The sequence below is a fragment of the Juglans microcarpa x Juglans regia genome, chromosome 8D (genome assembly GCF_004785595.1).
Source record: "Juglans microcarpa x Juglans regia isolate MS1-56 chromosome 8D, Jm3101_v1.0, whole genome shotgun sequence".
NCBI classification, from domain to species: domain Eukaryota; kingdom Viridiplantae; phylum Streptophyta; class Magnoliopsida; order Fagales; family Juglandaceae; genus Juglans; species Juglans microcarpa x Juglans regia.
Window position 1 is genome coordinate 16,431,084 of NC_054608.1, and position 17,085 is coordinate 16,448,168.

The 17,085-nt window shown below is 36.8% G+C and overlaps 1 protein-coding gene across 2 annotated transcripts; it reads right to left on the reverse strand.

The window, feature by feature from the left end:
- Window positions 1–1,865: 1,865 nt before the first annotated feature.
- LOC121243681 (leucine-rich repeat receptor protein kinase HPCA1-like) lies at window positions 1,866–7,960 on the reverse strand. Of its 2 annotated transcripts, XM_041141799.1 has the most exons (18): window positions 7,778–7,960; window positions 6,504–6,633; window positions 6,065–6,136; window positions 5,896–5,970; window positions 5,687–5,758; window positions 5,454–5,615; window positions 5,244–5,318; window positions 5,075–5,146; window positions 4,914–4,982; window positions 4,744–4,812; window positions 4,562–4,636; window positions 4,415–4,486; window positions 3,987–4,127; window positions 3,410–3,885; window positions 3,177–3,332; window positions 2,896–3,038; window positions 2,579–2,798; window positions 1,866–2,488 (listed from the first exon to the last, which is right to left on the reverse strand). In XM_041141799.1, the coding sequence occupies exons 1-18, from the start codon at window positions 7,875–7,877 to the stop codon at window positions 2,169–2,171; spliced, it is 2,499 nt and encodes an 832-aa protein (XP_040997733.1). In that variant the 5' UTR covers window positions 7,878–7,960; the 3' UTR covers window positions 1,866–2,168. The 2 variants fall into 2 exon arrangements, with proteins under 2 accessions (XP_040997733.1, XP_040997734.1); XM_041141800.1 differs by lacking the exons at window positions 6,504–6,633; window positions 7,778–7,960 and adding an exon at window positions 6,226–6,375 and having other exon boundaries at window positions 1,867–2,488.
- Between the last annotated feature and the right edge of the window lie 9,125 nt (window positions 7,961–17,085).

A 17,085-nucleotide genomic window follows, 5' to 3' on the forward strand; every position in this document is an offset into this window, starting at 1 on the left:
GCTGTGAAGAGGGGTAGCAGGAAGGGGATGAAGCAGTAACGACTTTAACTGCCATTGGGTTGAAACGGGGAGTTTTGGACTAAGTAATACGCTGCATATTGTAAATAGAAGTTTGTTGGTGTCGTTTTGTTTGTAGAGTCCTGAGTTTTGCTTTTAGTTAATCAGAGCGTTTTGTCTTTAGGAGTCATAACGTGTGTTTTACATTTTGAGTCCTTGTGTTTTGGTATTCCTTCATGCTCTGCATGTATAAAAGCAGTCCAGTTTGGGAGGTTGGAGATTCCTCAAAAATTCCCTGTCAAGCTTCATGAAGGGAATCTTGCATTGAAGTCTAGTTTCTATCTCGTTGTGTAATCTTGTTTTATCTTCCCTTGTGGATTCTCCTGTGTTTTGGTGTTTCTGGTAGTGCAGTACTGTTCTTGATATCGAGAACATTACATGCAGGAGCCTCCGAATTAAGAATCTAACAATACACCCACAACCCCGCGCAACAAATTCATCCTCGTTAACCCTTTTACGCAAGGCATTATGGTGATTCAAGGATCTACGAGCTTGGAGAACCTACTGGGCGAAGCAAAGAAGAAGGTCGCGCGAGGAAGCCAGATTACTGCTCAGCCGTGAAGAATCAAAGATGCTCAGCCGATTTGGTGTACTGCGAAAGTGAGAGAAAGAGAGAAAGGGAGAGAGAAAACACACGGGGTGGAAAGTAAAGTGGGAGAGGGAAAGCTGGAAAGGAAAAAGGCCGTTGTGGGATTAAACTAGAATTAATGGTTGATGAACAGTAATCCTTCATATTTGAAGGAACCCATCCATTTACTGTAGTTCAAAACTTTTCACTCATCCTTTTAGCTAATCTAATGTAGCTATGTTTTGATGAAATTTATCATATTTTATATTTGGTTAGGCTTTTGATGAAGCCAATGCCAATGCTCCTAACTGGCTAGCACTGTTTGGTGTTTGAGAATTTTGAGATATATTTGCTTATGGGGTTTTTGGAATTGAGAGAAATATTTGAATAACTATTTTAAAAAAAAAATAAATTATTTATTAAGATTTTTAGTGGAGATATATAGGTAGAGTTGAAAATATGCTAGCTTGAAAATAACTTTTAAAATTATTTTTGTTTTGGTATTTGTAAAAAAAAAAAATCTTATTCTCGAGTTGTTGTATAAAACACATCTAGTAAAATGTTTAAATAACATAATTTAATTTAAAAGATAAATTTTAAAATTTGAATCTTACAAATCAAATCTTATATTAATTAAGTGATAATGGATGATGCGCTCTACAACCTATTGAATGAGAAATGAATAAAAATTATGACAAGTTAATAAATAATATAACTAGTATAAAACTCGACTCATATAATAAGAATATCTTTAGAATTAAAAATATAAAAGGAAATTATGTTCCTAATACTATACCTGGATATACAATTAAAAATAAGGTAAGAAATGTTATTAATTATGTTTCTTCCTTTCGTTATTAAAAATATAGGGGAGGATTAGCTACTTGGGTTCAACTCTTGTTGAGACTATGTATTCACCACTATAACCAAAGGTATCAATGCTACTAACATCCTTATAAGGATGCTTAGAACCACCCGGCTTTGAAGCTTCAAGGTCACTTGTAGAAGACAACCCATATGTGCTTGAAGCCATCCCATTGTTTTGTAATATTGTTTCAAATGCCTTTACCACTTCACTCATTGTTGTGTATCTTGTGTATGAGGGAAAGAGATTTAGAGAGAGATTAGATTTTATGGTGGAAAAATTCGAAACAATTTATATGGAGGTTTTGTATTAAAAAACCGTTATTTTGTATTAAAAAAAATGACTCAGCCAATCATATTGGTAGAGTGTGCAATGAATATGCAAAAGTGAATGCATAGAATTTTTGGACTCTAAATCCTAGTAGATTTAGAAAAGTTTAGGGCCAAATTGCAAATACTAAAAGCTAGAGGGATCAAAATATATATATAAAACTTAGGGCAGATTAGCAAAAGTAGAAAGTCTAGGGATTTAAGAATTCTTTACCTTCACTAATTATCTATACAAAAATTATGCAGACTCTATCATTGAATGTGACTGAGTTGTTTTTTACCTTCGAATTCTGCATATATTCTATATATCATGACATTGAAAATAAATTTTACAGATAAAAGTAGGTTTTTAACTTTTATTAATAATATCTATGACTCTTTTATTAATATTCTCTACTCTTGAAAGATCAGATAGAGATATAATAACATGACTTACCATCGTGCCTTTGACTTGAGTTGAAACGTGGCCTGAATCATCTGATACTAGCTTAGACAAGCCAAAATCTGCAACCTTTGCAGTCAAATTTTCATCCAACAGAATATTCGTGGACTTAATATCTCTATGGATAATAGGAGGATTGGCATGCTCATGTAGGTAAGCTAGTCCTCTGGCTGAACCAAGAGCAACGTAAAGTCTTCTGTTCCAATCAAGATAAATGCCAGATTTCCCTATGTACGTACGTAATTAATTATATATATTAGATATTTGCAAAGAGGTAATTAATTAATTAGATTGATATCATGAATGTACGTACGTACCTGATAAGCTATCTCTAATTGTTCCGTTAGGCATAAATTCGTAGACCAGCATCTGCTCTCCTTGTTCAAAGCAAAAACCCACAAGGCCAACAAGATTCTTGTGATGAACTCGGGAAAGCAATTCAATTTCAGTCTTGAACTCGAGTAAACCCTGCGTTGATCCTTGCTGAGCTCTTTTGATAGCAACAACTAGTCCATCGGAAAGCAACCCCTTATAAACCTGGAGAGATCAGCATGATAAAAGCATCAGCAAACATGAGTTCTTGGAAGCGGATTCTGCAAAAGTTTGACTGAATACTGAGAGATTTTATACGTACCTTGCCATATGCTCCAGAACCTATCTCATTTCTCTCGGCGAAATTATTTGTGCACTTTCGGAGTTCATCATAAGAGAACAATCTTGCACCTTTTAATTGTGGTGCTGCCCCACTTCTATCATTGCCACTTGATTTCCAAGAAGCTGAGATATGGAGAAAATTAGCCATATAAGACAACAAATGCATGCATGCATGATCATGTTCCATCTTCCTTAGATACATAGTCTTGAATTTGAACTATACAATCAATCACAAGAAAATTAATTTTACTAATTATTTACCAAACGGGTTACTAAATCCAATGGCAGCTTCTGCACGTCTCTTTTGTCGAACTGCATATGCCCCTACTCCCAGGAGTCCCAGAACCAAAATGACACAACAAGTAATTGCTATCTCAATTATTACACGAGTGCCAATAGAAGTTCCTCCATGTTTGGCTGAAGAACAGTTTTAATATTGTCAGGTAGAGATACAATTTTCACTCTCACACACAGAGTAAAGATATGATTCGAACCTGGGAAAGCACAAGGGTCTGCAATAAAAAAATAGGCTCCAAATTGTTGAGGTAGCGTATAATTTTCAGTAGTCATGAGGAACCCAATTCTCTGAATCTCTGATCGATTAAAGTATTTTCCGGTTGAGGGAAAGAATGCCAGTTGCACTTGAAGATAGTCATCAAAATTGAATCCGGTACTTAGAATAGAAACTGAACGTGGAAGGAGACTCAGGTTCACCCACAAGCTATGTTCCAGTAAATTAAACACAGTTGCATTGGACAATTCCCTGAAAAGTGATCCTCCAACGTATAATGTCCCTTTATATGGATAAGCGCATTCACAATTCCGAGGGTTGCAATTTTGACCAGGAGGACATGATGTACTTTCACAATTAGCCAGGCTAGTAGAATAGGACGCTGTTGGTTTTTTGTTTTGCTGGCAGTAAGTACTATCCAAGATAGTATCTTCGTTACACACTGGGTTTCCTTTTAGTCTGAAGTACATCAAATTGAGAAAGAATTAGGTTGATGGTCAGAAGAACATTTAAATATATTTTCGAATTCAACATTTAATTAGGGCCATGAATTCACTCACATTAAGGAATTATGGTATTCAGTGCCCATTGTTACTTGAGAAATGTCGTTGTTTTGTAAATCAACAAGCTTCAGTTGTGGGCTGATCTTTTCATCCAAACCCATGTCCAATGTGTCACTAAATTTGTTGTTTCTCAATTTCCTGAGAATTGAAATCGAGTATCATGAGTTATCAAACTAACAATTAATTTCTCTTTATTTCAGAATATTCTTGTGAACTATACCAATAATATATAAGAAATGATAGTTGCAGTCATGAGTGCGCAAGTACAGCGCAATCGCTTTGAAAAAAAATAAATAAATACGAGACTCACATGAAAAAAAATTAATTTTTTAGTAGTGGACCCTATTCTTTTTCAAAATGATTGCACGATACTTGCATACTCCAGTACAATTGCATGCAGCATTACTCATAATATATCAACTTACACTTGCTGTAATTGTGGAAGGCTAAACAATTCTCGTGGTATGGAACCTTGAAGTAACCCATATTCCATAACCCTGCGCACCAATCACAAAGTGGTGAGTATTGCTAAAATTTGAGGAATCTTCATCTGTGAAAGATTGAAGACTTACAGTGTGGTGAGTGATGATAAGGTTAAGAACCACGTTGGAGCTTCTGATGGGTCAAATGAGTTATTACTAAGGTCCCTAGTAAAATAAGCCATCGTACACGATTCATCAATACGTACATAAAAGGAATAAATTACTCGAACATAAAATTGGCAATTGCATGAAATACTATGCCATCAACTTACAAGTAATTGAGTTTCATCATTTGAGTCAAGTTTGGTAAAGCGCCCGTCAATTTATTTTGAGCAAAATTCCCAAGTCGGTAGCAAGAAGGCCAGGAGAAAGATGGTAACCACCAGTATGAATGTACTAAAAGAAAACCACCACTATATAAATGTTGTGAAAAAGTACCCACAATTTAATGATATTTGTTAGGTTGCTGAGATCTGGGACAGTTCCTGTCAGAGCATTTCTGTCAAGCCGACTGTTGCAAATTGGAATAGTTAATTTAATTCTCAAGAAAAGGCTAGTTGAAGAACATCAATGTGTCTTTAAATTAGGGTGTATTTAACTCACAGAACTTCAAGAGTGTTTACAAGTCCTAATGTTGGTGGGATACTTCCAGAAAGTTGATTTCCATCAAATAATCTGTCTTTTAAGAAAGCAATATTAATTAGAAGTGGAAGAAAGCATTTAAAGCATATATGCATGAAAATAAACTAATAGTTGGTATATATCAACTTACATGTGTATCAAACTCATATTAGAGCTGAATAGTTTGGCTGGAATGGGACCTGAAAGCTTGTTCTTATTGAAATGGCTGCAAATTTGAAGACATGATCACGTTATTCTTCTTTTATAAACGTTGTGTATCCTTAAACATATTCAAATTATTGTATTTATCTTAATAATAGATTGAACCCAAGATTGGGAAAAGAAAAAGATTAAAACTCACAAGTGTCTAGCCTTCAAAAGTAGGTCCAAGCCTGGGGCCATTGAGGTTGATAGCGGGAGAGGTCCTGTCAACATATTCTCCGCGACGTCTAGCCAAAAGAGTTTGGCGAAGTTACCGAAAGATGGAGGTATCTTTCCAGTTAAGTTGTTTGAATTGAGAGCCCTGAGAGGGAGTGTGTGTTGGTATAAAAGTAATAATTATGGAATATAATAAGCATTGAAAGATCATCTTACAAGAAGAGGAGATCTGAAAGATTTCCCAATTCATCTGGAATATCACCAGTGAAGCTGCAACCAGCTAGGATTCTGAAACATGAAAGACAAATATATATATATATATATATATATGCTTCTCACTGTTATAGGAATACAAGTTACATGCAGTAGGGTTTGATGGATATTGGGAAATAGGAAATTATAGCTTGCTTATTGGATATTCTTACAGGAAATTTAGCTTCTTCAAATCCCCAAGCCGTGGAGAAAGGGAACCTGTGAGCCTAGGGTTAAATGATAGGTCCCTGAAATTTAATAATGTTAGCAGCACTTCAACAAATTAGTAGTGGATCAAAGGCAAAATCCATTTAAAGAAAAAGAAAGAATGATATTACTTACAGGGATGTCAATTCAGTGAGTCCCCCAATGTCACCTTCAATCTTCCCTTCTAGGCCCATCGTTGATAATTTCCTGAAGAGATTTGAAATGATTCCACAAAACAAGGATATACAAGGACTTACCAAAAGATCAGGAAGAATGATGAAAAACTTACCAAAAACTTACATGAATTTGATTTGCAAGTAGATGTTATCTTAGTCTTAAACATATAATGTATATTGTTTTGTCAAGAGTACTGCAGATTAATGATAGTGTGTTTTCTAAACCGATTTGCAAGAAAGAGGACTACAATACAGGAAAATAGTCATTTTATTCATCATACCTACACCACACAATACACATATATGGTGTGTGGTGTGTGGTATAAGCTCGATGATGAGTAGATTTTTCTACAGAAAAAACATGAATAAAGACAGTATTTATAGGGGAAGATGTTTACAAGACAGTAACCCTAGAAATATTGTTGCAAGTAACTCCTTCCCAACTGGGTAATCCACATGGATCATCTGAATGCCCCCAACTTGGTGGTGTGTTTTTCCACGCTGCTTTCAGGGCGTTGAGTACTGCAACTGCGCCATTCATGCACCAGTAAAATGTTTAGTCATCAACTAATTAATAATCTCAAGATGGATCACTTTTAGCATTAGGAAAATAATAAATGGACTAGTTAACTTGCTGATCATGTGTTTTTTTTTTATCTTTTTATCTTTTTATTTAATAATTAAAGAATTGGCTATTAATAAAGTTGCGTATTTTTTTATAATTAAAGATGTTAAAAAAATATTTAACAAGAAATAATAAAAAAAAAAAAGTACAAAAATTTCAGCTAGCACTACATGACCCCACGAAGGCTGGGCGGTCCACTAGCAGCTCTCTTTAAATATATATATATATTCCATCGAACTACAACAGAAAGGCTAAAGCCAATAAATATTGAAGGTAACGATACTCTTACACTTTTTTACTACTATTTTACTTCTTAATTATTTTTTTCCTTTTATTATTTGAATCTGGACTAAAAATTCAAGAACATGACATTTTTCCATAATCTTGAAGAGAATAAATTCAATTAACAAACGTAATAATGTAATTTAATTAAAAATAAATTCAATTTCTAAAAAAATTTCAATATAGAAATTAGCAAACTTCTAAAAAGCCTCTGTGGGTTTCAAAAACGTCTTTCTTTAAATAAAAGCTATAATTATTCATTTTAAATATTTTTAAACTGTGATCGATTGATGCTAAGTGTCAAATACTCATTAGAGCTTAGTTGAAACTTTTAACAGTTAAATGACGAAACAATAATTATTTTGATCAAAGCTGTGCAATTTTAATATTAATTAACCGTAAACTTTAAGCTTCCAAAACTTTATTGAGTTTGGAGAGGATCGAGTAATGGCGAAAGAATGAAAGTTTCAGACTTGGAAAATTATTTATTATAACAAAAATAGATATCATGAAACCAATTTTGGGGCCGATATTCGACGTTGACACTGATGAGATCCTTATATATTATGTATCAAAGAAAAAAACCCAAGAATACCGTCCCGAAGAGACAATTAACCCAAACAATAACGAGGAAGTTTGGTGATCAAAGCCTTTTTCAGGACATCAAACATTAATTGTACGTTAAAACAGATGAAGAACATATACATGTGTGTGTGTGTGTGTGTGTGTATATATATATATATAGTGGCGTGGTCTGTTACATACCATCTTGAGGATCAGTAAGTGAGTCGATGAAGTGAATTCCTGAAAGAAACAAAGCCAGAACGAGCAGCTGCAACTTCATGCCGATCGACTTCCTGCACATTAATCTCTCTCTCTCTCTCTCTCTGTTTCTCTCCCAGCTCAATGATCTATCTCTTCTGATCTCTCTGTGTGCGCGTGCGCTTAATAAGTATCTCACCACACATTCCATTATATCAAAGAAGAGATAAGTCTACGTACACACGCGCATAGGACGTCTTCCTCTTCGTCTTGTTCGTGGAGGACGACAAAGCAAGCCGTGTTTGACTGAGTCATCCCGTTGGTCAATACTAAACTAATGCATAATACTGTAAGGATGGCGCTACTCAGACAGAGAAATAATGAGTAATGTCGGTAGAGGTGGGAGTTTTCCATACTGTAATTCATGACTCTTCGGTACTGACTGATCTTTCGTCAGTGGCGCTGTCGCATTAATGTACGTTTTCGTCAGCCGCCTGCAAAACTGTATAAACTTCAGTGAAGAATATCATCGTAGTCATTATTTATTACTTAGTTTAAAGTGGCAATGTCTAGAGTGTTGGTTGATTGTGAGGCGGCTCCCACCATGCTCGGCACCACATTATAACTGTCAATTTCTCTCTCCCAATTTGAACTCCTATATATCTATCTCTATCTTTGCTATTTCTCATCTTGTATAAATATTTTTAAATTTTTTCATTTAATTATTATAAATTCATTTTTAAATAAAATATAAAAAATAATTCAACTTTTTTAAATTTTTAAATAAAATTTATATTAAAAAATTATATTCTAATAATATTTTAACTTTATAATAATCTTATTCAATTTTTTCTCCCTCATTACCCAAAACTTCATAAAACATTTTAACTCAAATTATTTCACTATTATTCATAGATAATTTCATCTCATTTCACTATTCAAACAAAATCTTAAAGAAAAAAAATGATATTTCTAGTCATAAAGCACGTACATTTCGTGCACTCTTTTTAAAAAAATAAATAAATATAAGATTTATATAAAAAAAATTAATTTTTAGATATAAAATGTTTTTTTTAAAGGAATATGTGACCCTTATATTATATTTAGTATTACTCTGACTAAGAATATCTAATCTTTATATTCAGCAATCACGTGAGAGATAAGAGCAACTTTCTCTCTTCCAACATCTCCATTAATCTAAAATCTAACGGAGAATGCTCTATAGACAAACATAAAACATTGCTAGCCCCTCGGCCATCGGCGATTCCTAGTTGGATGTTAGGCAGATAGTTTACTACTTAGTTAATGTAATTTTTCAGTATGGCTAGAGTTCAAACAAGGATAATGATATCATTATCATTGTTTAATAGAGTTACTACTTTCCTACTACTCATTTATTAATTTTTTTGTATTTGATTTTTTTAATTTTTTATTTTAGTTAATAGTTAAGGAAGCGACTATTAGTAAAATTATATATATTTTTTTAATTTTTTCTTAATGATTAAGGATGTTAAAAAAATACTTAAAATAAAATGATTAAAAAATAAAAAACTTCAAACGCATTATAAGTAGTAAATAGATAATAAGAGGGTAGTATCCCTATCACTACCCAACAAATAATATTGTAATTGTGTTGACAAAGTACTCAAATATTTATTCATAAAATAAATAATAAATCAAACATATAAAAGGTAAATAAAAAGAGATAAAGTCTTATGTGATTCAGCATTAATGTTTATGTCTACGAATCGTCTGGGAATAAAATCTATTATGTTTGATGATTGTATATTTTCTCACTGTAAGAACTATGCCCTTAGAAGAAATGAACATCCCACATACGAGACTGAGGAGAGGTTTGGATAGTGAGTTGAGTTGAGATAAAAGTTGAAAGTTAAATAAAATATTGTTAGAATATTATTTTTTAATATTATTATTATTTTAAGATTTGAAAATTTTGAATTGTTTATTATATTTTGTATGAAAATTTAGAAAAATTGTAATGATTAGATGATATAAGTTAAGAATCTTTCACTATCCAAACCTCCCTTAAGGCTTTGCTTGGAGAATGAGATAATAAGATGAGAAATCTATGAATAGTAGTGAAATTATTTGACTTAAAATGTTTTATAGATTTTAGAAAAAAAAATTACATAAAAATGTTATAGAGTTCAAATATGATTATAATATAATTTTTTAATATAATTTTTGTTTCATAATTTAAAAAATTTGAATTGCTTTTTGTATTTTGTTTGGAAAAGTTGTAATAATTAGATAATGATTAGATGAAAAAGTTAAAATATTTGAAATTGAAAAATATTTGTGTTGATGTCATGTTTCATAGCTTGAGCAACTCCATGCTGATGGGCTTGATCTAGATCCTATTGAGATAGAGAATGGGAGGCTCAAGATGCCATTGTACGTCCGATGCCTAAGTCAGTTGTTGGAATGGAGTGAAAGAGAGAAATATTCAATCAAATGTAAGATGAAGTATGAAGCCCTCTTCTAGTTGAGGGAGGGGGTATTTACATTTGGCTAGGGTGATCCCGAGGCGAAGGTAGTGGGTGTGCAGCTCTATACTGGGGTCGGGTGTCCCTGCCAACTCGTCGTTGTGCTGCAGACTTGTCAGGCCTGATTTTAGCTGTCACTAACAGCCCATGAGGCACGTCGTGGCATGCCGAGCCTTGGGATGCATTAAATGCAGCGTGGCTCCCTGTCATGGCATGCCCGTCTCCATTCCATTAAATGCAGCATGGTTCTGGTCAAGTACGTCCATCCCTTGGGGTAGGGTTCAAAGGTAAGGGGTGTACTTGAATGTTGACCAGTAGTGGTGTCAGATAGTCCTACATTCCATCCTTTAGTCTGCGTGCTTTCCCTATTGCTCTTCTTCCTAGGCCTTCTAAGTCGACCTAGCCCACCCAAAACCTTATCCTCGGGCCTTGTGGATCGGACCTACTCCCCGGGACCGGCCCTAGGGATTACTTCTTTCACAGTACCCCGCAAATTCTTAGCACACATGTGTGGTGAGAATTCAAAACATCCTTGTCGTGGCTTCCTCAGATACATTCCTTGCAGCTATTCCCACGTTGTTAGATGAGGACACTTAGGCTTCCATTGTCTTTCCAACTTCTCAACCGTTGAATGTGGGGGGGTGTCTTCCCATGTCCCAGGCTGTGCATTGGCCCATGGTCTCTTCGTGCCCGACATGGCTTCCCATGTCTGCACAACCCTGCACCGGTTGAGCTCCTCGAGGTCACCAATCCATGTCATTCAATGCAGGCGTCGCCTCGATTTCTATGGTTCCCCACGTCTCCTGACGGTTGGGTCCGATGGGGTGCGTCTAGCTACCACCTAGGCCGTTTATTGGACCATGCCTCCCACGCACCTGACGTGGCTTCTCACATCTGCACAGTCTTGTGCCGATTGGACTTTTTGAGGCCACCTACCCGTACTGTTAGCGGTGCCTCAATTTGCGTGCGGGCCTATATAAGGCCTCTTCCCCCTCACATTTTCACCATTTAGTTCTCTTCTTCCCTTTCTTTCGTTTGCTCCCCTTTGAGTCTTACTCCACTGCAACTTTTCTCCGTTGATCTTTGATTACGCCCAAAGAATAACGCAGTAGTTGTAGCACAACTTTAGAGTATAGATTCCACAAAGAAACAAATTAAAAGAATAGCAGAAGAAACAAAGAAATAAAGAAAAATATTAAATGATTAATGGAGAACAAAGATTAATTTCAAATGCAAATTAAAGTGAAGCAAAGTAACTAATGAAAAAGTACTCAAATTTGATGAACAGTAAAGTGTCGGAAATCCCTTGCACAAATCTGGTATTTTAGTTCTTCTTAATTCACTGAATAACTCAATTGGGAACTCAATTCTAAAAAATCTCAATAGGGGTATGGATTTATAAACCAAGATTAAATCAAATGTAACCCTTTGAAAAATCATTCACCACTTTTAAAATACGTAAATTATTATCACTGTTGAGAAAATTTAATGATGACAATATACTCAGGAAACAATATTGCAGCAAAGAATTAAATCAATATAGATAAATAATTAATCCAAACATAATCAAAGAGTTAATCGATTCAATAGAGAAAGCATGATTGAATCTATAAATAAAATAAATTTTATGATTATTCGGAGAAGAAAACATAAACAATGAATTAAGAATGATAAAACAAAAGAGTTTTAGTAATTGAAAATCAAATACATAAACAAAAAATAAATTAAAAATACCATCTAATGTGCAAGTTCATCCTTAACCGTACTTGAGAATTTAGTTACCGATATATATAATGGACAACAAAAATCTTAAGAGAAAAATAAAGCAAACGATGGCCATGAAAATTAATTTCATCGTTTTGTTCTTCAGTACTAAGCCGTCTCCCCCCTCTCCAAAAAACTTCTAATTTCATGCTAATGAAATGCTTATATAGGGTAGGAAAGAAATCCTAATGTCTTTCATCAATTTTAGCGTCATTGCCTGGAAGACGGTAGAAGAATTGCTAGATAGTTTTTCTCTTCAACAGTTTGTAAAGGCAATAACTTCGTTTCTTCTTTTAGCTTGCTATATTATTATTTTTTCTTCTTTTTTTTATAGTATTTTTATTTTTTTAGTATTATTTTTTTTACCTTGCATGCACAGATATAGAGGCACATTGGGTAGATTTGCTTGTAAGCCTGTACCAGAGTCAAAATCAAATTTTTTAAATCTTTTATTTGACAATCAATCTAGTTCTAAAGAAATAAGTGAACACGAAGATCAACCCACTAGAACTCTTCAGGATTACCTCCACCCTACACGTACAGCCACACCATCATGCATCATGTTTCCAGCTAATACTCATCATATGGATTTTAAAACAGAGACGATACAGTTACTCCCTACTTTTCATGGCTTGGAAAATGAAAATCCATATGTGCATATCAGAGAGTTTGAGGAAGTAGTTGTAATTTTTTATAGTCAAAATGCAACTGATGACGTTGTGAGACTTAACTTTTTTCCTTTTTCTTTGAAGGATAGAGCTACGAGTTGGCTATACTCACTGAGACCCCAATCTATTGGGTCATGGAATGAGATGATTCAAGTATTCTTTAATAAATACTTTTTCCAACATATGACCAACGCTTTAAAAAAGTAAATCTCCACCTTTTTACAAAAGGACAGTAAGACTTTGTATCAGTCGTCGGAGAGATTTAAGGAGTTGTTGAGTATGTGTCATCACTATGGGTATGAGAATTGGCGCTTAGTAAGCTATTTTTATGAGGGACTTACACCTAGAGAGCGTCAATTTGTGGAGATGATGTGTAATGGTGAGTTTTTACAAAAAGATCCTGTTGAGACCATAGGATACCTCAATGAACAAACTGAAAAAGCTCACACTTGGATTGGACCTAGTGCTACTGAGAGCACAAATAGGTCACGACCTAAGGAAAACCCAAATGGTGGTGGAATTTACCATCTCAGGGAAGATGATAACCTAAAGGCAAAGGTTGAGATACTCACTAGGGAGCAAGAGGTGTTAAAGACTACTAAAGCCAACACAGGTGGCTAATCATGCATAGTCTTTTGGACCATGTTTTGTGTGTGGCGGGGTAGAGCACCTCACCTAAGAGTGTTCCACACTTGTTGAGATGAGAGGGATGTATGAGGAACAATGTAATGTCTTAAGTATGTACAAGAAACATTTTACACCTTATTATGATACCTATAATCTGGGGTGGCGTAATCACCTCAATTTTAGCTGGAAGTATGAAAACCAGCTGTCTGCACAACCCTCTAAATCATATCTTGTACCATATCATGCACCTTCATCTTCTACGAGTCCTTTAGAAGACACTTTGCATGCTTTTATTGAGGCACAGGGTAAGACTAACCAAAAGTTTGAATCTTTGATTACGTAGGTTTTTGAAAAAAATAAGGAGATAAAGAACCAAGTGTCCAAATTGATGAGCTTCTTGAGTGTGAATGAGTGAAGGAAGTTCCCTTCTCAAGCTCAGTCTATTCCCCAAGGTCAACATATGGCTCAAGGAAATTTGAAGGAGGTCAATACCATTGTGACACGAAGTGGTAAGTCCTTACACATCCCAACAATTGATAAGTCAGAGGATGTTGAAGAGGAACAATGCAATGATAGTGTCGAGTTACCCAAGAAAGCCGAGGTAATTAAGAGCTCAGTTAAGGTACCATTCTCTCAAGCTTTAAAATCAAGCAAGTGAACTTTGGATCCTAACAATGAAATCCTAAAGAATCTAAGGCAGGTAAAAATCAATCTTCATCTTTTGTATATAATTAAACAAGTTCTTACTTATGCAAAAGTTCTTAAGGATTTGTGTACAGTTAAGAGAAAGCACCATATGAAGAAGACAACATTCCTGATAAAGCAAGTTAGTGCTCTAATTGAGCAGTGAATTCCTCCTAAGTACAAGGATCCTGGTTGTCCAACTATTGCATGTAATATTGAGAATCATGAGTTTGGGCAAGTGTTGCTAGATTTAGGAGCTAGTGTAAATTTGATACCTTATTCCAATTATTTGCAGCTTGGTTTGGGTGAAATTAAACCCACTTCTATTGTGCTTCAATTGGCTGACCGTTCAATTAAGAAACTGAGAGAAATAGTTGAGTATGTTTTGATCCAAATTGACAAGTTTTACTACCCTGTTGATTTCTTAATCCTTGATATGTTTTGATCCAAATTGACAAGTTTTACTACCCTGTTGATTTCTTAATCCTTGATACTAGTTCTATTGTTGATTCTAATTCTAAAATTCCCTTAATTTTAGGTAGACCCTTCTTCGCTACTTCTAATGCTCTTATTAATTGCAGGAATAATCTAATGAAGCTCTCTTTGGGGAATATGACTCTTGAGCTGAATATTTTCTATATTGAAAAACAGCCAATAGAGGATGACAAGTGACACCAAACGAACATGATTGACACATTCATAGCTCATGATTATGACCCACATATTTGGCAACCAAAATTTGAGGAGCTGCCTAAGAAAAGTGAAAAATAGATTCCTTCAAGAGTGGATAGTCCCAAATTGGAATTGAAACCACTACTCTTAGGTCTTAAGCATGCATTTCTCGGCTGAGGTGACACTTTTCCAGTTAGTAGTTTTTTGAAATTGAGTGTTGATAAGTTTAGGAAATTTCAATTGACCGAGTTGGAGAAGTTGATAAATGATGCTTATGAGAACTTTAAAATCTATTAAGCTAAAACAAAAGCGTTTCATGATAAAAATATTTGTAGGAAGACATTTAGGCCTAATGACCTAGTATACTTATATGATTCCTAGACTTCATAAGCACCCAGGAAAATTTCGGTCTAGGTAGTCCGGCCCCTTTGTAGTGAAGCATATTTTTGAAAACGGGAATGGTAGAAACAGAGGACCCTAGGGATGGCTGGATATTTAAAGTAAATGATCAACACCTTAAAATCCTTATTGATAGGCAAGTGCCTGAAGTGGAAGACATTCCACTTTCAAACCCGGTCTATCAACCTTGACCACACCACGTAGGTATCTTCATCATCTTCTTCTGTCGTTTCTTCATCGCTCTTCTAAATCTTTCGTCTTCCACTCCGTCGCTCTCCATGTTCTTCTTTGTTACTATAATGGCCCCAAAGATTTCCTCGAGTTCCAAGCCCCTATACTTCACTGGGAAAAGCTGGGAGTTGTCGATTTCCTCCGACGACCTCCAGGCGTTCATGGCGAAGTACAATATCCCAGGCGTTCAGGGATGGTGGGTCGTGTGGTGCTCTACCCCCTCATGTTCGCGAATAGGCTCCGGCTTTCATTCTGCCATCCCATTCGCGACGTTCTTAACTTCTTGGAGTTGGCCCCGGTGCAGCTTCATCCGAACACTTGACGGCTCCTAGTGGCCAGTTGCATCATTTACTAAAGGGTGCTCAGTGCATGTGCAGCTTTTAGGCACGCATGTCCAGGAGGCGTATCGCTAGCCTTATGATACGGAAACTGACGTGGTGTTGTCCGAAGTCAATATCAGGAGCTATTTGACCACTCCTGACAGCTTGTACATGCTCGAGCGGGACTTCCTAAGGGACCCATCATCGCCCCAGGGTCAAAAGCGTCACTCAAGTACTCCTGCAACCAGCAGCAAGGGGAAATGGCCAAAGGTCGCTCATCAAGGCAAGGCAGGAAGGACTCCCCGAGGCAACGCCATGGGGTCCTATTGTAAAGAGGGCTCATCCCAGAATGGAGCTAGAGGAACCAGGCTCCCCCTCTCCCCACAAGGGTTCGGGGAGCAAGGTCGGGGGATCCTAGCACAAGCATCCCATGTGCCCTGAGGTCCCAGTTTTGCCTACTCGAGGGTCTACTAGGAACGAGGCAAGGGGATCCCAGTGTGAGCGTCCCGAGCACCTGGAGGTCCGAGTTCTGCCTACTTAGGGATCTACTAGGAGGGAGGCATGGCGTTCGATGTTTGCCTCGTCGTCTATTCCATCGGCGTCTATCCTGCCAGCATTTTTCGACGAAGAGGAGGAAAATGACGAAGTCTTCCAAGCTACCTTCTTCACTGCCTTCACTCAACCAGCCCTTCGTGGGGTCACAATCATGGAATCTTCTATCTCCTTCAAGGAGATATTTTCTCAGGAGGCCTTTCTACTAGTTCTGCCCAAGGTCGCGACGGGGTCCTTGATCTCTACTTCTGTCCCGGAGACAGTCGATTGGGAAGGTGCTGCCCCTTCAATGTCTGGGCTCCCAAATGTTGGTGCCAGGGGTCCATCCTTCTCTACAGCCCTGGTGCCTGATGATAGGGATGAGGCAAGCCCGAGCTCCCCCTTCGTTGTGGAGCTAAGCGATGATCGGGTATCGATCCTATAGGCTCCCCTGTGATCTTCGCTGGAGCCAGAGGTGGACTCCTACCTTACTTCTCCAAAGAAGGCGTCCAAGCCAAGCCCTCCAATAGATAGACCAAGCCCAACTGGGGAGTAGGTTCGACCCACAGTGGATGAGGGGAGCTCGCAGACCAAAGAACCTTCCTTGGGCCCAGCCGTATCCGAGGGACCCATGAAGGACAATGAGTTCCCCAAACAGGTGGAGGATGACATGTCGGAACCCTCTGGCACAAGTCCTTCCTTGGAGTCCATTGAGGACGTGCCGTGACCTTCGTGGTAGCTAGCGGGTGCAGCCTCTTCTTCCTACACTGGATCGATGGCAAGCCAGACCATTAGCTTGGGCTTTAAGAAGGCCCAGACCTAGGTGATTGAGCAGGAGGCCTAGAAACTCACGGGCATTATCATCGAGGAGCGCAGGGAGCTCGAGGAGGAGAACCGGGCACTCTGAT

Excerpts from the sequence above, each read along its gene's own strand:
- LOC121243681 (XM_041141799.1), bottom strand. The coding sequence starts at position 7,877 with ATGTGCAGGAAGTCGATCGGCATGAAGTTGCAGCTGCTCGTTCTGGCT. Across the intron at positions 4,813-4,913 it reads CTAACAAATATCATTAAATT|GAATTTTGCTCAAAATAAAT; the intron begins GTGGGTACTTTT and ends CTACCGACTTGG. Across the intron at positions 4,128-4,414 it reads CTTCCACAATTACAGCAAGT|GAAATTGAGAAACAACAAAT; the intron begins GTAAGTTGATAT and ends TTCAATTCTCAG.